The sequence below is a fragment of the Ursus americanus genome, chromosome 16 (genome assembly GCF_024610735.1).
Source record: "Ursus americanus isolate L20-20 chromosome 16, mUrsAme1.1.p, whole genome shotgun sequence".
Taxonomy (NCBI): Eukaryota; Metazoa; Chordata; class Mammalia; order Carnivora; family Ursidae; genus Ursus; species Ursus americanus.
The window spans coordinates 53,551,569-53,577,133 of NC_142142.1; the positions used below are offsets into that span (position 1 = coordinate 53,551,569).

Here is a 25,565-nt window from a genome sequence, read left to right on the forward strand (position 1 = left end):
TCTCTCCCTCCCCGTCAGCTCGTGCCCTCTCTCTCAAATAAATAAAATCTTAAAAAAAAAAAAAGGCTACCTTGCAGAACCCTCTGAGGATACGAGCGCTGAAGATACCTGTTTCTATAGCAGATGTGAGACGGTGCCTGTTACTCTCTTGCTAACTCCTGAACTTCTCTTCGTGTAGAAGTCACAGCCTTGGCCTAGCGTGTTAAAGGAAGTACGAGAAAGGCCTGCCCCAGACTTAGGACCCAGGAGCAAAGGGACGGCTGTTCTCTGACCCCAGACGTGGTGGTAGCACCAGTGGACCCCCGCAGAGGATGGGGTCCCCAGATAAGGCAACTATTGGGGAACAGGAGAAGCATGTTCCCGAGAGAGAAGGAAGCAGCAGCTCCCCTGGGAAAGAGAGCTCATCAGGGCAGACACTGCTCTGCAGGCCTGTGGGGGCGTGGGCCGCCGTACCTGGGATGCTTAAGGAAGAGGAGGTCGTCTTTTCTAACCATGGGCAGTGGAGACTGGGTGTGTCGGCTGCTCATCCTTGGGTCCCCATAGCACACCCAGGAGCACGGGGTTGGCGGACCCCAGTGGCTCCTCCACTGACTGACTGCGCCCACCCTGTCGGCCACGAGCCGTCGGGCCCAGCCGTCAGACTCCACGCAGCACCATGACCGTGGCGGTTAGAACCGAGGACCGGGGTTAACTGGGCCAGGCAGAGGAATTGCTTTAATTGCAACCACAAGGGGTCATACAGATGTGCTCAGCTTCCGCCCCACCAGGGAGAACAGCCCTTCGTTGTCACACATGGTGGAAGAATAGCTTTGGCAGATGACCTCAAACCGCTCCACGGAGTAGCCAGCCTCTCTCACGGCAGCCTCTATTGCCTCCTGGCCCAGGCAGAGGCTGGAGAACCTCTGCTCGCCGATCATGTAGTAGCTACTCTTCAGGGCGTCCACCACCACCAGGAAGCCCCCCGGCTTCAGCAGGCTGCCGAGGTTCCTGAGGGCTGCGCAGTAGGCCGGGAGGTCTGGGCAGGCGGCGTCCAGGCACAGCGTGCTGAGCAGGCAGTCGGCCGGGGGCAGGGACACGGCGCCCAGCGGCCGGCTCTGAGTCACATCGCACTTCAGGACCCGCGTGACCGCGCGCCTCAGCTTCTCCTCCTTCTCCAGCTCCTTGGCTCTGGAACACACAAGCCGACAAGCACCACTTGCCCCTGTGCTCATGAGAACCCTGGCTCTCTTTGGTCGGGGCTGAAAATGGCAGGGTCGTCCCACATGGTATATCCCTGGGGACATCCCCGCTGTAAGAATGGGGAAAGGAGACATGAAGGGCCATTTTGCCATAGGAATGTGACCACGTTACCCTGTGCTGGGCTAAATCCCCTTGTCAAGCGAGCGATAACATGAAAATGATAATGGAGTACATCCCCGCTTCTCCCATGGACTGGAATCCTCCTCCACTGCTTAGAATAGTGTCTGGCTCATTTATTATTATTATTATTATTATTATTATTATTATTATTATTATTTGTTTGTTTATGAATTATTCCACTTGTCTTCTCTGCCAAACTGCAACATAGCAGCCACCTGACTGATACGTATCAGGCAATAATGGCTCTAAGATGTGGAGACAGTATTTCTGCGTAGCCGCTGAGAAGTGAGTTGGGTCATCCCCAGCCATTTACAGAAATGGTCAATAACCACAACACAACCGTGACCAGGGCCCCTCTAGAAAGAAGAAAACCACTAGTTGCCGTTCTTGAACCCCGAAACATATTCCAGACAGAGAGTGTTTTCTCAAGGGGATCATTTTCTCGGTAGTCTTGCTCAGAATACTGTCCTTTTCTGCCGAATCCGCAGGGTTTCCTGAGAGAAAACCCGTTTGTGAAAGAGGCAGAGGAGGCGAGGGCAGGAGAGGAATCGAGTGTCTTGGATCCTTTTGGAATTTGTTAGGGGAGGTGCGAAGGAACAAGCTGACGGATGAGCTAAATTAAATGAGCATATAGAGTGTACAGGAGAAACTGGAGAAAGAGCCCAGGAGAAAGAATGGCAGAAAATCAGAGAGCTGCGAGAACACCTAGAACGAGTGTTTAAAGTGCCCAGAGGGCCACAGAGCCCAAATAATAAGAGTGATGACTGACTATCCAGCACTTTGACAAAGTCAATCAGCAGAGAGAGCACGAGGGGTGCAAATGCAGGCCTACATTCCGGCAACACACAGTCCATTGGCTCCAGAAGAAGACAGCCTCTCAGGCAGCAAGGCTTGACGGAGACAATGGCCCCACAGAGGACGGCCCAACATCAGAGCAGGTGAGAGAGGGACTTACCCTGGAACCACTTCTGGTCACATGGAAAAGTCAATGGTTCAAATAAAACTTGGAAGTGGATGTCCACAGAGAATGATTTGGGATAACAGCAACTAGTTGTGAACATTCTATTTCAATATTTAGTTAAAATCTTAAACCCAGGGCATCTGGGTGGCTCAGTCAGTTAAGGGTCTGCCTTCAGCTCAGGTATGATCCCAGGATCCTGGGATCAAGCCCCGTGTTGGGCTCCTTGCTCAGTGGGGAGCCTGCTTCTCCCTCTCCCTCTGCCTGCCGTTCCCCCTGCTTGTGCTCTCTGTCAAATAAATAAATAAAATCTTTAAAAAAAATCTTAATCCCAGTGCATAAAATCAGCTATTTATAAACATCGTTTACATTATAATTTTCCACTTAAGAGGTTTGGCAATAAGCACATGAAAAAAATTTTCAACATTTTTGGCCATCAGAGAAATGCAAATTAAACTGTGAGATACCACTTCACATCCACTGGGACGCCTATACTAAAAAAGACAATCACAAGTGTTGGCAAGGATGTGGAGAAATGGGAACCTCCACACACTACTGGTGAGAATGTAAGTCCAGCTATTTTGGAAAACAGTCTGGTAGAAGTTCCTCAGGTTAATCATAGAGTTACCACATGACCCAGGAGTTCCAAGAGAAATGAACACATACGCCCGCACAAAAACTAGTACCTGAGTAATTATATCAACATTATTCATCATAACCAAAACATGGTGACCACCCAAATGTCCATCAACCAATGAAGAAATAAATAAAGCGTGGCATACCCATGCAACGGAATCATAGCCAGTCCTATAAAGGATGAAGTGCTGATTCATGCTACAACATGGAAGAACCTTGAAAACAGGATGCTAAGTGAAAGAAATCAGAAATAAAAGGCCACGTATGGTATAATTCCATTTACATGAAATGTCCAGAAAAGGCAAAGCTACAGAGACCAGAAGCAGACTGGTAGTTGCCAGCAGTGAGAGGATCCGGGAAATGGGACTGACTGGCAGTGGGTACAGGGTTTGTTCGGGAAGTTATGAAAATGTTCCAGAACTGGGGTGAAGATTGCACAACTACGTGGTAACATGGAGAACTACCCAATTGCACACTTTAAATGGGTGAATCATATGTGATGGTAATTTTATCTTGGGAAAGCTGTTACACTAAGGAGAGAAAGAGAAGTAGCTTAGCAAGGTATTGGCTTCCGGGAATTCCTACCAGCCAATAAAGTGGGAGAGACAGGGAATGATAATTACCTTTGGTTGGGTCTACCTACTCCCCTGTCAAGGGTAAAATGGTACTAGGGTGACCAATTTGTCCTGATTCGTCTGGACTTTCCTGGTTTTCCCACTGAAAATCCCATGTCCTGGGAACCCCTCTCAGTCCTGGGCAAACAGGAAGTTTAGTCATTCTAAAAGCAGGGACATCGGTTACAAAGCTGCTATTCAACCTCCTAGAACGTGGGTGATTTGACTGAACATTTAAAGAATAAAAAATAACAATTCAACATTACGGAAGTCTGTGAAACACAGATTTGAATAGGTAAATTAATCTAGAAGAGAAAAATTCAAATAACCTATCTGCACATATGGATAACTGAAGTGTAGACAAGAAGCTGAAGGAGTGACAACATGGTGTGTTTTTTTAATGTGTTTCAAGATGATCCTCTATGTTGGGAACACTGTGGGCTTGTGTATTTAAGTGATGACGTCAGAAGCACATTGGACATCTGTGCCCTATGGTGTGTTAAGCTGTTTGAAAGACACGTGTTACCACAGAACTAGTCCTTGCCAGTCAGTTGATGATGGAAATTGTTCCCAAACAGGGAGACACATTGCGAAGTCTAGAAACCTCACAGAGAATGTGCCAATTTGAGAGGGAAATTGTCTGGAAACACCCACTGCCGTGGAGGCCTGCTTGTCCCTGGGCACAGAGCAAACACCGGGGGACTCGGTGGCCCAGGTAGCTGTGCCAAGATGCCACCTCAGAGCTTCCGAGTGCCTGCACCGAGCCCACGCCCAGGGAAATGGACTGGCCTGGAGACACAGGCAAGTACTGCTCACTTCAGCTCAAGGGGTAAGGAATCAACACACAACAGAAAGGTGTTAGGTGTTTCCGCAAGAAGCTAACGGCAGTGTGACAGTTTCTCTAGGTCTGAGGGTCTGCTCTTTCCAACACATCACAACATAGAAAAGGGCAGCCATTTCCTCTGTAAATATGCAATCCACAAAGCCTGAGGGAGCTGGGGGGGGGTAGAGAGTAGGGCTCCTGGAGGTGCAGTTGGTGAGGGCGTATTCCCACGCCCCAGGAAATTACCCTGAGCTTCAGAGAAGGTTCCTCCTGCCTCATCTCTGCAAGGCAGCTGGTGGACCAGAAGCCCCTGGATGAGATCTTTACATGACGCTCACCCTCCAAAGCCCTGTCCCCAGAGGTTCCTGCAGGCCCTCCTGAGCAAAATGTGTTAAAGATATAAAAAGCTACCTAAGCTTGAATACCAATGTAAGGACTGTACGAGCCAGGAATAATCATTAGTAAGCCTTTGGTACAGGCCGCAGCTGAGTCAGGTGAAAGACAGACATTTCAGGAGGGAGAGGCTGGGAAGGAAATGCGTGCGGTTACTTATCTTACAGTTTTTTTTGAATCTCTGTGATGTGGCAGCAAGGGTGCTGGGCAATGGGGACCCAAGATAGAACAAATGAGAAACAGATCCTATCATCATGGGGATTACAGTCTAGAGTAGTCTGGGGCAGAGGGGAGAAAGAATCAATCCAATGGTCATCCACAAAAATGACAATTTAATACTGTGATAACCATTAGGAAGGAGAGGGACATGGCGCCAACAAGGAATGTTGGAAGCTTGACTTGGTCTAGAGTATCAAGGAAAGCTCCTCCAAAACGGAGTCAGGTAAGCAGAGACGGAATAGGCGAGAGTTCACTAGGCCACAGAGAGTAGGGAGGGGAGGAGAATATTCCAGTAAGGGAAAATAGCACGTACAAAGGCCATGTGGTGGGAGGAAAGATGGAGAGAAGGCCAATGAGGCTGGATCTGAGGAAAAAAGCAGAGCATGGCAGAAAGTGAAGCAATGGGGGCCAGCAGGTGCTGGACTAGACAGGGCTTTGGGGGCCGTGTTAAGAATTTTGCTTTTTCTCCTAAAAGCCATGGGAAGTTATGAAGGGGAGCTAAGCAAGGGAGTGGTGCAATCGGATCTACAGTTTGAGGTGATCACTTTGGGACAAGAGTGGAGGTGGAAGGCCAGTTAGGAGGGAAAGGATGGTGGACTGGACCAGGAAAATAGCCTGGATAGAAAATATTGGAAGGCATATACCGGTTTGAGAGAAACTCAGAAGTAAAATGGGTAGAACTTGGTGCTGCTCACAGAACATGACTGAGAGGGAGGGGCGCCTGGGTGTCTCAGTTGGTTAAGTGTCTGCCTTCAGCTCAGGTCATGATCTCCAGGCCCTGGGATCAAGCCCCATGTCAGGCTCCAAGCTCAGTGGGGAGTCTGCTTCTCTCTCTCCCTCTGCCTCTGCCCCTGCTCATGCTCTCTCTGTCTCTCTCTCTTTCTCGAATGAATAAATAAAATCTTAAAAAAAAAAAAAAAAGAACATGACTGAGAGGGAGAAGGCAAGTTTGGCTTCTAGGCTTCTGGCTTGTTCAAGTACTTAGATGATGGCAACACCCAGGGAAATGAGAGTACCAGAGACAGAGCAAATTTGGGAGGATCAGAGCTCTATTTGGGGCACTTTCAGGCACACAGGTAGAAAGGCTTACAGTTTGAAGGAAATGGCCAGGTGACGTTTCCTCAGCCTGCCCTGTGTATTTTCCCAGAGAGATAATGCAGGGAGAACGTCTGAGAGACAGGCATGCTTTTAAAAGGGAGAAACTTTTCCTGGGTATCACTGAAACAGTCACCATGACCATCAAGATCTTGAAGTTGAGAAGGAATATCAATCTTTGACAAGACATGAAAATACAGAGATGCTTCAGCATAGAGGAAGTTCAATAGCTTTGTGGGACAAATGCGGCTCAAGTGTGTCTATTTTGGGCAACAAACATTTTCTTAAATAGACACGAGAATCTTCGTACGGACAACGTTTATCTCATCTCTACAGGTGTTCAAGCTTCCCTCTGTCAGGCACGCAGGGGAAGGTGGAGGAGCTGCTCTCTGTAGAGACATGGGGTGGGGGGCTCCAGCTTCCCCAGACCCCTCCAGGCTGCCCTGAGGACTAAGGAGAACTTGCAGAGCGCACCGGTAACTCAGTCCCACTCACCAGTACCTCCTGGTGTACCTGTCGGGAAGCTCGTTCTAGACACCAGTAGTTCCCAAGCCGTAAAATGCATACCATCCCCCGCAGAGTGCATTAAAATGCAGGTTCTCTGGTTCTGAAGGTGGGGAGCAGGGCCTGAGAGCCTACATTCCTTAGCAGGCTCCACGTGATATGGAAGCTGCTTAGTCCGAGGACCACAAGGCAGGCCACACGCGATTTCCAGGAGCCAGCCGTTCATCAGTGCCGTTTCTAGGATTTCTTAAGGTAAAAGCTCATTTTCCTTGGCTCGTGCTGGAGCTGTAATTTATATCTTAGCATGTGACTCTCTGACTTGATAAATAGTGTGAAGCCAGAATTTGGTACCAGTGCCTTATAACTTCTTGGATAGTTTTAAAAATGAGTGGTTTCTAAATGAATGAGTCACACTGCAAAGGCAGAGGAACAGGAGACAGCTCGAATTGTCTTTGGCAGCAGTCAGCACAAGAAACAGCTTCAGATAAAGAAGAAATAATCTCAGAGGAAATAGGTTGTGAGCTGATAGAGGTACTTGAAGATGCAAGAAAGACATAAGTCGAATGGGATCACTATCGTTCTCAAAATCGTTGAAGCCACAGCATCTAGCGCAGGGATAAGAGCGAGAATGCAGAATTTTACTGTCCAAAACTGCGGTTCCTTGCTCGAACAGCGACTGGGAAAGGACAGTTTCTCGGGGGCCAATTGTTACAAGCTGATGATTTTGGCATGAGATAAGCAGCAATGCTTTTAGCATCCTGCTAGATTTTAAGGGCTCATTTCTGAATGAGATGGAAAGGCTTGTGATAAGCAGGGAAATTGAGAAGAAAGTTCTAAAAGCCTTCTTGACATATGATTTGGACCTCAGAAAGGTATATTGTCTGACTGAGGACTCTTTTATAAACTTTCCCTGAAATTCTATAAATCCTGGGAAATACCTTACTTATTCAATAACTTTGAATATTGCCCAAATCCTCATAGCTACAGGATTTTTCCCCCTAGTTAATACCTGTTTTATTCTGTGGAATCACCTAGTTGATAGAAAAAAAGAGGTTTGAAATTACATTTATTTTGAAGAACATTATCTTCAGTTTGAAGACGACAGCTAGCATAAAATTCTAAGTAAAGGGTTTATAGGTTAAAATGGCATATGAAAGTAGCCTCTCAACTTCTTACTAAATGCCAGGAGGGGAGAAGTGGAGAAATATTCAGGCAATACTAAACAATTTTATGGTGTTTTTCACGTGTAAAGGCAACAAAAGCACATTCCCAATATACCCGGGCTTAGAAAATGTCACTTACGTGTTCTTCTTAAAAACATTAGTTGGAGGCCTATTCAATGGACCAAAAGATGAATCAGAATTAAAAACTCAACAACTAGAAAAATCATATAAAATGAACATAAAATTAAAATGTTCCCATAATTGCGGATACGATTACAAAATGAAAGCAAAGGTCCAAACTGATCTTGAAAGAAAATATGAAAATGATGCTTTAAATTAAAATATTTGGACTGAAAATCTCCAAATTTTTAAAAAGATTTTATTTATTTTTGTGTGTGAGAGAGAGAGAGAGAGCATGAGTGGCAGGGAGAGGGAGAAGCAGACTCCCTGCCGAGGAGGGAGCCTGATGGGGGGGACTTGATCCCCAGGATTCTGGGATCATGACCTGAGCTGAAGGCAGACGCTTAACTGACTGAGCCACCAGGCACCCCTAAAATCTCCAATTTTAACAAGAAACACTGGGGAGAGAGATGACAGAAGGACTTTGGGTATCAAAAATGGCTAATTTCCTTATATTATGAGGAAGAAAAAAATTACTGATTCTTACCTGACATTGGTAAGCTGAGAGAATTCGTCTCTAGCAGACCTGCATTTTAAGAAATACTAAAAGAAGTTCCTCAGGTGAAGGGTAGTGATGCCAGATAGAAGTCTAGATCTGCAGAAAGGAATGAGGAATACTAGACAGGACAGATATGCAGATAAATACAAAAAACTTCATATATGTTCGTTTAAAATACTACTGACAAATGTGAATATATTTAAAACTACTGAACTGTATACTTAAAAATAGTTCAGATGCTAAATTTTATGGTATGTGTTTTTTAACTACAATAAAAAATAAAGCAATAAAAAATAAAAGCACTACTGACTTTTTAAAGCAAAAATAATAACAGTGTATTATAATGTTATAGCATATATAAAATAAAATATATGACGGGTGTTTAAGGCAAGAGTGGGATAAAGGAATTACACTATGGAAATATCCTACATTGTTCATGAGGTATTAGATATGTTAAAAATACATACTGAACGTTTTGGAAATATTACACATGCACACACATATATACACTCACACAAAACACAAAAGAGGTCAATAGAAAAGATCAGAGTCAACAGAGAAGATAAAAAGGAATACTAAAAATCTTTATATTTATACTAATGGAATATCAAACATTATTACACCAAGGAGAAGCAGGAACAAAGGCATAAATGAACAACAAAACAGGTGGGACAAGTAGAAAATATATACCAAGATGATTGATTTACACTCAATCATACATTATCAGTAATTACATTAAATATAAGTGAACTAAAGGATCCAGTTAAAAGGCAGAAATCATCACATTGGATTGAAAAGCAAGACCTACTACATACCACTTGCAAGAAAAACATTTTAAGTATAAAAACACACATAGGTTGAAAACAAAAGGGTGGAAAAGATATACCATGTCCATTAGTTATCTATTGCTGTGTCATAAATTACCCTAAAACTTAGTGATTTAAAATGACAAACACTTATCTCCCAGTTTCTTGGGTCAGATATCTGGGCACAGATTAGCTGAGTACCTTTGATGCAAGGTGCCTCATGAGGCAGAGTGTTGGCCATGTCTTCAGTCTCACCTCAAGGTACAACTGGGGCGAATTTGCTTCCAAGCTCACTCCAGACAAGTGAGTGAGAGGGAACACTCAATAGGGAAGCCATAGTATTTTTGTAAGCTAATCTCAGGATTGATGTCCCAATACTCTGCTGCATTGTATGTGTTAGAATCTAGTCACTAAATCCAATGGACACCCAAGGGAAGGCAATTAAACAAGAGATGAGTATTTGAGGTGAAGATTATTGGGAGCCACCTTTGACGCTATCTACCTTTCCATGCAAACACCAACCATAAGAAGGCTGCTGTGGCCATGTTAATATCAAAATGGACTTCAAGATGAAGTGTATTACTGGCAGTAAATGGAGATATTTCTTTAACCATAAAATGGTCAGTAAATCAAGAAGACAAAACAATCCTAAAAATATATGCAGGTAGTAACAGAACTTCAAAATGTATGAAGCAAATGTTGACAGAATGATAGGGAACAAGAGATAAATCCACAATCATAGTTTGGGATCTTAATATCTTTCTATTAGTAAATGATAAGCAAAAAGTCATGTAGAAAATTTGAAAAATACTACCGATCTACCTGACTTCATTGATATTTAGAGAAACTACACCTACAACAGGATGATTTACATTCTTTTCAGTGTAGAAAGCACACAGATTGTTAGCTGAAATAGACCATCTGGTGACCATAAAGTCAATCTTTCGCTACAATAAAATTTAAATAGAAACCAATAACGATATCTAGAAAATCCTGAAATTTTTGGAAAGTGAACAACACAATTCTAAATAATTCAGGTCAAGGAAGAAATCATAAAGGAAATTAGAAAATACGTTGAAGTGGGGCACTTGGGTGACTCAGTCCGTTAAGCATCCCACGCTTGATTTCAGCTCAGGTCATGATCTCAGGGTTGTGGGGTCAAGCCTCATGTTGGACTCCATGCTCTGGTAAGGGGTTAATAACTAAAACATCTAAAGAGCGTATACAACTCAACACCAAAGAAACAAATAATCGGATTAAAACGGGCAGAGGACCCGAATAGATATTTTTCCAAAGATGATATACAAATGGCATGTGAACCACGTGCTCAATATCACTAGTCATCGGAGAAATTCAGATCAAAGCCACAGTAAGATATCACCTCCTACCTGTCAGAAAGGCTAAAATAGACAAGAAATAACAAGTGTTGGCGAAGATGTGGAGAAAAAGGAACCGTCGGCACTTTAGGTGCAGCCACTGTGGAAAACAGTATGGAGGTACCTCGAAAAATTACAGTCACCCTATGATCCAGTAATTCCACTACCGGGTATTTCCCCAAAGAAAACAAAACACTAATTTGAAAAGATCTAGGCTCCCCTTTGTTTACTGCACCATTAATTACAATAGCCAAGATAAAAGAAGCAGCCCAAGCATCCATCCGTGCATGAACAGATAATGATGTATATAATATATATATAATATACACACACACACACTAGAGACTATTGCTTGGCCATAAAAAATGCAATCTTTCCATTTGCAGCAACATGGGTGGACCAAGAAAATATAATGCTAAGTGAAATAAGTCAGACAGAGAAAACAAAAACCGTATGATTTCAATCATATGTGGAATGTAAGAAACAAAGAAAGAAAAAAGGAGACAAATAAAAGAAACAGACTCTTAAATAGAGAGAACAAACTGATGGTTCCCAGAGGGGAGGCGGGAGGGGCATGGGAGAAGGGAACTGGGAGCACACTTATGATGAGCGCTCAGTAATGTACAGTAATGTACAGAAATGTTGAATCATTATATTGTATGCCTGAAACTAATATAATGCTGTATGTTAATTATACTTCAATTAAATATATTAAATATAATATAATAAATATATTAAATATATAGTATATATAATATATGCTTATATATTATGTATATTTATATATATATATTATATATATCCTATATATTATATATACTTATATATATTATATATATATCCTATATATATACTTATATATATTATATATCCTATATATTATATATATTTATATATATTATATATAATATATACTTATGTATTTTATATATACATAATGTATATATAAAATGACATTAAAATTGCCAGAATAATCTTGAAAAAGAACAAAGTTGGAGGATTTACACTATCTGATTTCAAGACTTACTTTCCCTGCCTGGTAAAAGGGGTAAAAGACCAGCATAAACCAAGTGGAAGTTTAGTGCCTCCGCATGTAGCAAAAACATTATCTGGGAAACAAAATATAAAACTCCCATTTGTCCATACCATATTATAAGGAATTGTATAAACAACGAGTCGCCTTGATAACTTACATCGGACAACCCACGTTGACTGTCAACAAGACAGTGTAGCAACAACACGTAAGAGAACGAACATGAGGTTTAGAACGCTCCAGCTGAGCTAGAGTTCGGCAGACTGTGAAAAGAGAATGCAGGGGTTAGAGAAACAGAAGCAGACTTTAGAGTTAGTATCAGAAGAGAACTTGACTCAGGAATAAGCACATTTGGTGAAGGGATGAGAATCAAATTTAAGTGGACATATAGAAAGATGAATTGACCATCACTCCAGAAGAAGAGTGTGGAGGTAGACATGCTCCTCAGGGACATTTAAGATCACATGATTTTATATTTAGCCCTGGGATTCTGGAATATTCCTTCACTCCTCCTGTTGTTCAAGTTGAGAAACATGGGCATCATCCCCGAGACTTCCCTCTCGTCATGCCCCATGACTAGTCATTACCAACCCTTATCCAGTCCATCTCAACAATTCATCTTAAAATCATCTTCCTTTCTCCATCACCAACCAATTCACTGGTCCAAGCCACCATCATCTCTTACCTGGATTAAAGTGTGTCCTTTCTGCATCTCTCATTCTCCTCTAAACCCTCCAATCCATTCTCCACAGAACAGCCAAGACATCTTCGTAAACGTAAATGGGGTCACATCACCCTCCCAGTTACACCTCTAATGCCCTCTCATCGCACTTGAAGTACAGGATCGTTAGCCTGGTCTCAAAGCCCTAAGTGGTATGACATGTGCCTGCCTTCCCTGATGTGAGGTCTAGGAGACTCGAGACTTCCTCGTCTGGTCCACCAGTCTATCCCAGTAGCTAGGACTCTGCGGCACACCGTACGTGCTCAGTCCGGGCTTGTTGAACACAAGAACAAGTGTTAGTTTCTTTAACCAAGAGCCAAAAAGTGTCAGCACTTGTTTCTTGAAGGGGGTTGTCTTGCTGGGAAGTCAGAGAGCCCTTTCCTGACCGAAGCATGGGATATGTTCATTAAGAATAAGTATGCTTTGGGGGCTCCTGGGTGGCTCAGACGGTTAAGTGTCTGCCTTCGGCTCAGGTCACAATCTCAGGGTCCTGAGATCGAGCCCCATATCAGGCTCTGTGCTCAACGTGAGTCTGTATAAATTTCTCTCTCCCTCTGCCCCTCTTCCCATGCACTCTCTGTGTCTGTCTCTAAAATAAATAAATCTTTAAAAAAACAGGTATGCTTTCCCATTGTGAGCAACAAGACAAGGAAAGACAGAGAATGCTGTGCCACACAGATTAGTAGATGAGCAAAGCCTATGAGCAAAGGTGGGGGTGCAAACACAGGAGGAAGTGGATTGGGGAAGGAAGAGTTATGTAACAAATAAACCATGGGCAAGAGGGTGGAGAAAGACGGAAAATGTACCAAAAACAAAAAACAAAAAAAACCCCAATAAGAGCAGGAAAAAAAAAAGTAGAAATAACTGAGCTTACAAGAAGTAGCAGACAGAGCCAGCAGGATCCGAAGAGGGATATCGAAGTGGTCTTTTGATATAGTTTGCAAAGGAGTTTGTGAGCCTCCCTCGGCCACACGCATAGCAGCAGCGACGTTCTGCGGCTGGTGGGACAGTGCGCTGCGCGGGCCGCGACAGCCGGACTGGGCTGAGCCGGCCAATGGCCAGAGGGTGGAGGGACATCAGGACAAGAGAAAGACAAAGTGAAACACAGAACGGGCCACCTCTGGCTAGTAGGCGACTGACCAGTTCTCATGAGGAGAGAAATTAATCATTGAAACAAGACTCGTTTGCATGAATTGACTTGCAGACAGGGTAGGCTAAGTGCTTGGTCATTAGCTATGAGTATGTCAAGCTCTGATTTTTGTGGATGGTGAGTAACAAATTCTTTTCAGATAATTCCTTCACGCTGCTAATCCCCGTTCAAAAACCTAGTCAGCTTTTTGTTGTGTCTGGTGGTGTCAGCATTGGCTACCCTCGCAGCAGAGTCCCGTGCACCGGGATGGAGGATGGCTCTGGGGGGCAAGCCCTGACACCCCAAAACTACTGGTAAGGAGCCATTTTCACCTCTCTCCTGAACTTGTCCTAAATGTCATTGTCCCATGGTGCCTGAACCGCACGCTGTGCCCTCATACTGGCCTGGGAAGGTTTTGTCTCCTCTTGTCCCACTGGCCATCTCTTCAATTCTCTGGTCTGGTGCACGCACATGCACACACACACACTCCCACTCCCCTCTAGCTCGTTCTCTCTCTCTCCTTCTTATTCTCCATCTGGATTTCTCTTTGGTCTCTCTGTGTTCCCTTTGCTTTTTAACTTGGACTCTAAGGATGATTCTTGGTTCAGAAAAATGAACTGTCACTCAGGTACCATCAGAAAGCTGGGAAGCAGAGCCTGGTTTCTCTACCTGTTCCCTTCGAGCTCACACACGTAGGTCACCACTGGGGACCAGTCAAAGGCCCCCGGTTCCTTCTTCAGCCACTTCTCCAGTTCCTGCAAGTTCTGGTCGGTGTAATCGGTGGCAATGATCTCCTTGAAGGACTCACAAGCAGAGAGGAGCTGGTAGATGGTGGGGCCAGAGCCAATGTCAATCAGGAGGTCCCCCTTCACGCCATCTGGTTTAGAGGAGGCAACAAGAAAAGGGGGTCAGACCTCATATGACAGCAGCCAGAGCTGATGCGCATGGTCTTTGCTGGAACTGGGCAGGAGAGCCCCAAAGACAGACCACCTCTCTACTTACTCCTCATCCCTCAAAATCTTTTTTTAACATCTTTGCATTTTCCAGTCCCCAATCCAGGCTGGAGGCATGCTGCTGGGATATTTTTAGGTGTAGAAGGAAGAAAAGATCTACATCTGGTGTACATACCCCTGATCCAGAAAGACGGCCACACAGAAAATGTAAAACCTATTAAGGAACGCTGCTGGGGAAAGTTAATATTGTTGTGTGTGTTTTTTTTTTAATTGAGTTGTTATGTCTCTCTCCAAAAAGCATCCAGTTCTTCCTGTGTGGGGAGGTCTTTTTACCTCATGCATATTCACAACATTCCTTTGAGTTAGAAGCAGAGTAAATACTAGAATCTTCATTTCTTAAGTGGCCCATCACGGCTAAATGGCTTGCTCTGGTCACCCAGCAAACTGATGGGGAATCAAGGACAGAATTCCTGCCTTCTGGTTTCCCTTTGCACACCCACATGAGCTCATGCATATAAAAGCACTTTGTAAATTGTAAAATACCCATACCAACAAAGCATTGGTTTTCATTCTCTTTAAATAAATGAGTAACACCAGAAGGGCTGTCACATAGCAAAGACTAGAGTCAAACCCAGCCATGCCCTGAGACTCTGTCTGTATGTCTCACATTTTGGCAGGGAGACACACAGACAACACACTAACTTACCCAGGCAGAATATCTTGAAAAGATTCTTCAGAAGATGCCTGAGAATCTCATTTTCCGCAGAGTGTCTGGACCCAAAGTTATAATATTTTTCTAGGTAATCCCGAGGGTTGAAATGTCTCAGGTAAGTGTCCTTGGAGGTGAAGCTAGGTTCCATCGTGGCTCGGTCCTGTGTCCAAGCCTCTCCCTCCCTTTCCTCCAGAACCCAGGGATTCACCCTGCAAAAGCTGTCTTTTTAAGTCTCAGGCTTCAATCTTTCTTCTGTTAGTTAAACCCGCCCCTTAGAGACAGATATTTGGTTAAACACTAACAGAAATACACCAAGAATGTTTTGGCTGTTCTAGTAGGTGATGAAACTTTTGGGCAAGGGCGCCTAGGAGATGTGTGTGCGGGAAGGGGAGGGCCATGAGCTGCATGCAATTTTCAGCCAAGGGGTGAAGTTCAAATGCGGTAAGAATCATCTGGGCTCGTCTGGGAAATCATTTAACTCATAGAAGAACCACTAAGTTTAGAAAGGTGGGTCATTTCCCCAAAGCACCATCATTCTTCCTGTAATGATTCTCCCAAAAGAGAGCCACGAAGAATGGTTTTAAATTTAACAGTCATAAGGAAAGAGAGGAAAGAGGAGGATTAGGAAATGTCTTTAGGGCTAAAGAAGGAATCACAGATGAGAGAGGGTAAAAGAGCAGTTTTAGAAACCTGGAGGAGACTCCCTCCAATGCCTGGGTGGACCCCATTCCTGTAATCCTCTCCTACTCTGCACGCACCTCACTCTCCTCCCTGTGCCTCCGCAGACCCCCAGCAGCTGCCAGTCCTCCCCATCGGACAACCGCCTCCTCCCAAAGCCCCCCCCCCCACTCATTTCAATCCATTAAAATCCTGACGGTCTTTTCAAGATGAAATGTAAGTGCTCTACTTCCCTTAAGAATTCCTTATATTCCCTTTTCTGGACTCACATTGCCCTTAGAATTAGCTCACCCAGCCAAACCCTTGATTTTGTGATGTCATGTATTCGCTGCTGGTTTTGTCTGGGTCAATCTTACTTCCCGAACTAAGCTTGCACGTGAATGATGCACTAAAGCCCCAGCTCCTTTAGATCAAGGACTATGGCTCTGCCCCACGCCTACCTAGGAGGTGTTCAAAACACTGTTGATTAGCTGACTATTGTCACATTGCAACAAACGCGATCACAGTTGGGTACCTTATATTCCACAAGTGACGACTTACCAAGAGCCCATCTGGCTACAAAGCAGAGAAACTCACTCAAAGAAGTTCAAGTGAAAAAGGAATTATTAATAGAATATAGTGGAAACACATTACAGGGTATCTAACTGGGTCTCATGAACCAGAAAATCATTAGGCAACTAATTTCTCTCTCCATCTCCCTCTGTCTTTCTCTCCCTCCTTCACTCTTCCTTTTTGTCTCTCTTTGGAGGACTAGGGGCCTTGAATCTCTGCAAACTGGCTTCTTGTACTCATCCACGACATGTGGCTCCATTCGGACCATTCCAAATGCTGGTCTCTGCACCTGACCTTACAGAAGCTTCTAACCCATCTCCTCGCAGCTGGCCAACTGGGTCTGCATGGTTCCAATCCAGTTCCTTAGAGAGAGAGTCTGCCTAGTCCAGTCCGGGTCAGTTATTGACACTTCCCAGTTAGTGTTGGGGTAGTAAAAGAGATCTGTGTGGCAGATGGGACAGACAAATCCTCTCAGATTACTGCAACTTTGGACCTTTGAAAGTTAAATCACAGATGGGCAAGTTGTAGAATCAATACAAGGTGTCATTGTGAGTGGCTCGGAGGCACCACGGCTGATATACCCTGCTTCTCCCGACTGCCCTGGTAGTGGAGTACATCCAGCAGGAAGCATCCAGAACTCAGTCAAAAGACACCAATTGCCATCCTGATTTGCCACCAACAATTCGTATGACAATGGTGGTTAGAAAAACTAACTTTTGAGATCTGGAAGGCTCAGTTTTGATACATAAAATTGGGATAATAATATAGGAGGAAAAAAATCTCCTTTCCCATCTTTGGGTCTCTGGTTGGACCTAAGAATTAAACTGACATGAGACAGATTAATAGAAGAAATGCATGTGAATTTTCTTATTAATTTTTTTAAAAGATTTTATTTATTTATTTGACAGAGATAGAGACAGCCAGCGAGAGAGGGAACACAAGCAGGGGGAGTGGGAGAGGAAGAAGCAGGCTCATAGCAGAAGAGCCTGATGTGGGGCTCGATCCCATAACGCCGGGATCACGCCCTGAGCCGAAGGCAGACGCTTAACCGCTGTGCCACCCAGGCGCCCCTTATTAATTTTTTACATGTACACGGGAAGCTTCACAAGAGAATGAAGACCTCAGAAGTGACCAGAGCAGGAAGACTTTATACCTTTAGACAAGGAAACAATCAATCTGTGAAGAATTGACAAGACAGAGGGGTTTGGCCCAAGAGTAGTAAATGATAAGTAAGAGGTTAAGGATCTGTCTAGTAAGGTTTGTGTGTATGGATTTCTCAGCATCAAATCCCCTGTCTCTGGTGATAAGAATGCCTTACTCCTAGTATAGGGAGGGTACCTTTCATATGGGATGTTTATCTCCTGCTTTCAGGAAGAGAATGGAAGATCAGAGTGTCCTTCGTGAGCCTACTGATTTTTTAAACACCTTTAATTCAAAATAATCAAATGCCAAAGTGACATATTTTAAGGTGACGTATTTTGGTTTTCTTTAATAGTATCTGTTCTGTTCAATGTTCTCTGCTCAAGGTATTCATAGCCTCCCTTACATTGACTCTTACCTTGGGAAATGTGCCCTCTTCCCACTCATGGGTTTTTAACAGGGAACTTTAAAAACAGTGGTTATATAGCTTATATGTGGCTTTGATACTATAGTACCCCTTGTCCCCTCATCCCATCATTAATTTTTTCCTACCCTTTTCAGAAGCTGCCAAGATTTATAGTCAGAGTCGGATTTCACTGTAGATAGAAATCTGCTCCCCATACCGGCCCTCTATCCACTGCACATGAATGTCTGTTATAATTATGAATGGTTGAATATACAAATAAACTTGTGGTGAAAATGTACTTCCAAAATTAACAGTCTCTGGAAGCTTTTCTGGAAAGAAAAGCTTTTTCTTTTTTCTTTTTTTCCTTTTTTAGGGTTAACATAGACTCTATGAAAAAAAAAAAAACCTGTTTAATCATATAAAACAAAGACCCGATTTTTAAATCAGATCCTGAACAGTTAAAACAAAAATTTGAATTTGTGGTTTATTTCATTATCCCAAACTGCATTTTCCCTTTTTCTTTCTCAATGGTCCACTGTGGAATTTTTCTGAGAAGCAATTAACCGCAACCCCTCAAATCCCGTCCCTAACAATTGCTGCCCAAAACCTGGAACTCCACATCCTAAGTCTAAGAAAGATGTATATGCGAATGCTTCTTGCTCTATCCTTGTTATTGGGAATCCCCAGGTGTCTTATTTTCCTTTTGAATATGAATTCAGGAACTGAATATCCTGGTGGTGAACATGAGAGCAATCCTTGAGAGGAGCTGCAATGGTATCCTCATGAACACTGAAGGGCACATCAGCTTTTCCAGTGGCCTTCCTACTGAAACTATATTTCATGGTGATTCCAACAGGCTTCAGTGAGCAAAAAAATTGATAATGTCTTGGGCACTGACTTGGAAAGACAATCCTCTCATGTGGACAAAATGTAGTGAACACATAGTTCCAAAATCAATAGCCTCTGGAAGGAGCAAAGAGCAAGAAGGAAGTAGGAAGGGAGGAAGAGAGGCAGGGAGAGCGAGAGGGAGGGAAGGAAGGAGAAGTGAAAGAAGTCAAGAAAGCACGCCGCTCCCGTACAGCTGGGAGCGTGGGCCACTGGTAGCCGCTCTTCTCATGTGGTCGGCTCATGAAGCATGTGCTTTGTTATCTCGGGTCACGACCTCATGAGAAAATAGCTCTACGATACCAGTACTCAAAAGATCAAGGTCTGAGATGCAGGAAAGGATGAAAAACAAGTAAGGACCCTAACTTGTGGGTAATTCTGATAGACGTATAAAAAATAATGTCATAGGGTGCCTGGGTGGCTCAGTTGTTTAAGGGTCCGACTCCTGATTTCGGTTCAGGTCATGATCTCAGGGTTATAAGATCAAGCCCTACATCGGGCTCCATGCTCAGCATGGAGTCTGCTGGAGATTCTTCTCTCCATCTGCCCCTCTCCCCACTCATGCTCTTTCCCTAGCTTTCTCTAAATAATTAAATAAAACCTTCTTAAAATTTTTAAAAAGTAATGTCATGTGGTTAAAAATAAGCAAGATGGAATTAAAAGACATAATAGCAACAGCCTATAAATTTCGGGGGAGGGTAAATACATGGGGTTGAAGGGTTCTAGATCTTTGAATTATCCAGGAAGGGTGAAAGTATTGATTATCTTTAGACTCTATCAAGTTAACAATGCGTATTGTCATTCCAAACAGATGATGGTGTACTGCCCGTACTTTCTTGGCACTCGCCACGCCTGCTCAACATTCTTCTCCCGCAAGGACCTGAGCCTGAGGGTTTTCTCTGGTGGTAGGTTGGCCCCTACACAGAGCAGGTCAGAAAAGCTGGGGAGTTAATGCAGCAGTCCTCAGGCCCTCACCCAGAAACAGATGAGAGATGCTGAATAATTATGCCAGCTTCCTTGCTCCTGGGACAGGATTGCCATAACATGCGCTCTTGCTGAAGTCCCAGCAGGAGTGAGCCCCAACTGCCCACAGCAGTAACTGGTTCATGAATGGGGCCTGATTGGCTTCCTTTCTTTCTGTTACTTTCCCACACCCTCACCAGTGCCTTGTGGGACCCAAAGTAAAATACCTATACTCCAATCTTAGGCACCACAACAATAACTCAATCAAATTCGTAGAGCAGAGGAAATGGAATGACAAAAAAGAAAAAATATCAATTCAGAAGGAGGCAAGAACTAAGAGAGAGAGAGAGAGAGAAAAAAATAAGGCACAATATAGACCTGTCAGGACAAATACAAAGCATAAAATAAGAAGGCCATCAATGGAGGGTTAAAGACAGACAAAAACATCAGTAAATATACATAATACCTGAGAAGCAGGATTCATCAGCTGGACTTAATGGATGTATATAAAATATTGTAACCAACACCTACGCGTTGGTTTCAAGAATACAGAGGCCATTAAAAATTACCCTCCACTAGCGGACACCCAAGCCTCAGCATACTTCAAAGGACTGAAATGACACAGAATAGATTCTTTGACCAACACATTCAAGTTAAAAGTCAAAATATAAAAAGATAAACATACCAATAAATAACCCACGGCTCAAAGAAAGCAATCACAGTAAAAATTATAAAATAACTTGAACTGAGTAATAATAAAAGTGCTACATATCGCAAGTGGTGGATCGAAGCCAACAGAGTGTTTAAGAGGAGCTCTACTCCTCAAATGTATACGCTAGTAATGTAAACGGGGTTATGAAGTTAGGAGAGGAACAGCAAACAAACAACTAGAAAGAAAATAATAATACAGAGCAGAAACTAATAAAGTAAAAAGCTAAGCTACAATAGGGAAGATCAGCAAGGCTCGGAAGTCAGCTCTCTGAAAAGACTAATATAATTAGCAAATTTCTGGTTGGAATGATCAAGAAAAAAAAGAGAGAGAGAGAGAGAGAAAGAAGGCACATACATCCAATGTCAAGAGTGAACATGGAAACCTCATTGTTATACTGGAGACATTTCAAAGATGGTAACTAGTCATCATGAATAACTTTATGACAATATAGTGAAAATTTAGGGGTATAAGTTTCCGAGTTAATATACAACACGTGCAAAACCTGAATTGTCCTGTAAACATGGAAGAACTTAAATTGAACGTGGTTCCCGCGTGAGACCCTCAAGGCAGGTGTCTTCACAGGTGAGTTCTCGCATATATTCAAGGAGTCAATAATTTTAGTCTTCTACAAACTCTTCCAGGGCATTGAGAATGAAAAAACATCCCTCAACTAATTTTATAAGTTCAGCAAAACCCTAATACCAAGGTTATTTATGAGAAAGAAAAATTACAAGCTAAAAATCACTCATGAACACAACTACAAAAATCCCGAACAAATTATTGTGCAGTCCATAAAATAGCAAACATTTCTAAGGGTTGACTAGGTGCCAGACACCGGTTTAAGCATCTTGGACGTGTTACTGAACCCTACAATGGTTCTGCGCGGTAGGTACTATCATCCCCATTTCAGCGTATGAGGCACAGAGAGGTTAAGTAACGTGCCCAGGTCACACTGCAAGGTAATGGTATGGCTGGGGTTCAGACCTACACAGTCTGACTTGACAGCCTATTCTTTGAGGAGTTACACTATGACCAAGGTGAGTTTACTGCAGCGATACAAGGTAATTTAACATTTAAAAATCAATATAAATCATATTTGTATCAAAGGAGAAATGCCTTCTGATCATTCAGTAGATATATAGGGGGAAAAGTTCAAAGTCCACATCCATTCACAAGAACAACAAAAATCTCTTGGCAAACTGAGAAAAGAATGGAACATACTTATGTGATAAGGATTATCTATAAAAACTTCAACAAACATCATACTTAATGATGCCACATTTAGAATCTTCCCTTCGACTTGAGGACAGAGAAGAGAATGCTAACGATTACCAATTTTATTCAACATTCTACCAGGGGTCTTGGAGAACACAGCAAGTAAGAAAAATAAAAGGTATAAGGATTGGAAACAAAAAAGATACAATTGTTATTCTAAACAGATAAGGATAAGATATAGAGAAAATTTTAAATCACCTACAAAGAAACTACTGGAATATAAGAGTTTAGCAAAGTTTCTGGATACAAAATGAATATAAAAAATTAAATTCATTTCTAACCAGCAACAGTTATAAAACGAAATTTAAAACAGACTTCATTCACAATGGCATTAAAAAATGAGAAGTACCCAGGAATAAATCCAACAAAATACGTACAAGACATTAATGGAGAAAATGATAAAATTTTATTAAAAGACATTAAAGAAGACCTAAATAAATGGAGAAACAGACCACTTCATGGATTGAAGGACTCAACATTGTAAAGATGTCATTTCTCTCCAAATTGATTTATAGACTCAGTAAAATCCCAATTAAAATCCCAATAGGTTTTTGTTGGAACTTGACAAGCCAGCTCTAAAATTTATATGACAGTGCCAAGAGCCAAGAGTAGCTACTCTTGAAGAAAAATAAGGTAGGAGGACTGTCTCTACTAGACATAATACTTAGTATAAAGCTGTAGTAACGAAGGCTGTATGGTATTGGTCTAAGGATTGACAAATTGACCAATGAAATAGCAGAGAGCCCATAATTTTATCAACGTTTGATATACAGCAGAGGTGATATCCCAGATCAGTGGGGAAATACAGAGTTTTCAATAAATAGTGCCAGGGTAATTGAGTATCCATAGGGGAGAAGATGGAATCAGACCTTCTCTGAACACTATACACAAAAATCAATTCGAGTAGATTAAAAACTATAGATGTCGGGCAAAACTCTAAGGATTTAGAAGGTAATGTAGAAGAGTATCTTCATGACCTTGTGGGTAGAGAAGGATTTCTTAAACCGGATACAAAAACCATTCATTGGAAATCTAAGATTTGTAAATTTCAGTATATTACAATTAAGAACATCTGTTCAACCAAAGACGCATTAAGAGAGTGAAGGGACAAGCCACAGAGTGGGAAACGATCCTACAACTCATAAAACTGACAAAGGACAAGGATCTAGAATTTATAAAGAACTTCTGTGAATCAAAATGAAAACAAAGAATAACCCAGAAGACTTGAACAGACCCTTTCTAAGAAAGAAAATCCAAGTGGCCAATAAATCTATGAAAAGATACTTAATCTCATCAGTGAAATGCAGATTAAATCACAATGAGGTACTAGTACACAGCCATCAAATTGGCAAAAATCACATGGGCCAGCATCAAGGACCTTGATCGCACATATTCTCATGTATTTCTAGTGGGCGCGTGAATTGGTGCACCATTCTGGAGAACAGGCTGCCATGAACCAGGAGAGTTGAGTTGGGCACACCCTGTGCCCACCAATCGCACACCCAGGGTCATACCTAGAACAAATCTGGCACAGGCACATGACTGTTCTTTGCACCATTGTTTGAAATAGCCCCCAACTAGAAACAACCGAAACGTCCAGCAACAGTAGCATAAATACATCAGAGTAGCCGGCGATGACAATGCAGCAATTATAGCTACCGCCACCAACATGGGCAGTTCTCCAAATGCCGCAGCGGGAGAGAAGCAAGTCCTAAAGAAGATGTACATCTTTATTCCAACTACATAAAGTTCAAAACAGACGAAAGCAAACAATGTTATTTAGTGCTGCCTAAATGAGGGGCAAGCTGTAAAGAAAAACAATAGATGTCAGGATAGTGGTGGGCTCTGGGGGGAGGAGGGGGTGTCGCCCCGGTGGGAGATCGGGGTGCTTCGAAGACACTGCAGTGTTCTATTTCCCAACGTGGGGTGGTTATGGGTGTTCATTTTATATTAATCTTCATACTGTGTTTTATGAACATTTCTATATGTATGATCTTAAGCTTTAAAAAACAACAACCCTGCATGTCTAGATGCGGTCACTTTTGAAATGAGTGCAGCTGTAGAGATGAAGGGTACGTGATCATAGAGGCCCCCCCGCCCCCATTTCCTCTGTGAGGCATGCCCCAGCGCGGCTCCTTTAACTCAGTTTTACCCAATGGGGTTGGTTAAAGCATTCAAGGGCATTGAAGGACAAGTGACTGTTCCCACGAAAAATGGGGCAAGGACGGCGGGGAACAGAACAGAAACCGGCCCTCAAGCTTCCCTCCAAGCTGCTCTTTCCAATGCTGGAAAAAGTCCTTCCGTGCTGCAGACATAAGGCCTCCCTTAGCTCAGAGGCCTGGGATGCTCCGGAAATGATTCTGACTCCAGCAGGCAGTGATGTCTCCTTTCACACTCCATGGCTTCTGCATATGTGCCAGAAAGAACTGTACACCCAGGTACAATGCAGCAATTAGGAGCCCACACCTGCTGCCACGGGGGGGGGGGGGGGTGGGCGGGGGGGGGGCTCGCTCAAGCCACAGAGAGCCACCTCCACCGAGCCTCTCCCTGGTTCTCTGCTCAAATCAGACCTGAGGCCAGTAAGCAGCTCCCAGAATCAGAGGAACCAGCCGTTTGGAGACTTTCATGCGCTTGGTAATTAACAATAAACAAAATTAGAAGCAAAACGATAACTCATCAAATTTGATGTGGCCCCCAGGGCCTGCTTTAGGTTTTAATGAGTACATACGCTGAGTCCAGGGATGACGAATCTGAGCCTTCATTGCGGGAAGGCGGGAGCCCTTTCCTGGAGTCCGCAACCTCTGGGTGCTCCTTTCTTGCTAGAGTCATGGTGATCTGTGGGGCAGGAAAGCAGCTGTTTCGTCAGCCCTCGAGGGGCCCTCTGTGGGCACAAAGACTAGGGCTTTAACGTGCATCCTTTCCCGGAGCTTTGGGTGGAAACCCCACAGCCACATGGATACTGATCAGCCAGGAACTCCAGTCCTCTAGTTGTTTGGTTATCTAGTCCAACAAGTCTCCGAGTTTTAAACTGGCCGCTGAATCCATTGCTGTGGTTGCAGGAAGCTTTGAGAAGGAGGCCAGGACGGGGAAGGAGAGGAAGCGCGCAGGGGTGGAGCTGCTCCGCTGGAGGAGAGGAGTGACGGGAGAGGAGGGGGACCCCCAGTGGGAGCGGTTGAGGGAAGAGAAGGAGATTCCTGAGTCTCAGCGGGGGGCCAATTCCTTAATCCAGCAAAGAGGTGTCCCCAACTCACCCCCGTGGCATGCCTTGTGAACCGCAGGGAGAAGGCATTCGAGGGCCTGTGGCAGAGCCAGGCACCAGCGGCTTTGCAGTGGCAGGTGGCCAGCAGTAATACCAAAGCTGGGGGGGCTGCTGAAAATCAGGGCGGGGCTTCCCCGACACCCACCGGGGAAAGCTGAGACCTGGGGCTGCTTCTGTACTACATGGATGATTTTGTTTTGCTTCCTCTTTGGTATGATGTTCCTTTGTCACGTGCTTACTTACAATCCTTGCTAGGGTCTGATTGAGGCCTGTCTTCTCTGTTCCATTCGTTGTTTTTCCTGCTAATCACCGTAGCGCTATAATACATCTATTTGCCACACCTGTCCTGCCAGTAATGCGCTACAAATAGAAGGCTAACATCTTTCACTCTTTTCTCTATTTAATGCAGATATGAAAAGCAACTCGTTCTATGTTCTGAGTACAAGCTGTTTGGACTGAGATTGGATCTTGTAATCCTGTTTCTCATTCATTGTGTTTTGTTTTGTTTTTGAGAAAGCATGA

At 43.5% G+C, this 25,565-nt stretch overlaps 1 protein-coding gene across 4 annotated transcripts in view; it reads right to left on the reverse strand.

The window, feature by feature from the left end:
* Positions 1-687: 687 nt before the first annotated feature.
* The window catches only part of NNMT (nicotinamide N-methyltransferase), a 38,326-nt gene continuing 13,448 nt past the window's right edge, over positions 688-25,565 (reverse strand). For 2 of the 4 annotated variants that reach the window (XM_087868420.1, XM_045797818.2), the window contains exons 2-3: positions 14,178-14,385; positions 688-1,167 (exon numbers count right to left, since the gene is read on the reverse strand). In XM_087868420.1, coding sequence (XP_087724546.1) covers positions 735-1,167; positions 14,178-14,385 — 641 coding nt within the window. In that variant the 3' untranslated portion in view covers positions 688-734. Of the gene's footprint in view, positions 1,168-14,177; positions 14,386-15,167; positions 15,656-24,512; positions 24,932-25,565 lie in introns of those variants that run through there. The other 2 variants (XM_045797819.2, XM_045797816.2) reach the window with 2 other exon arrangements.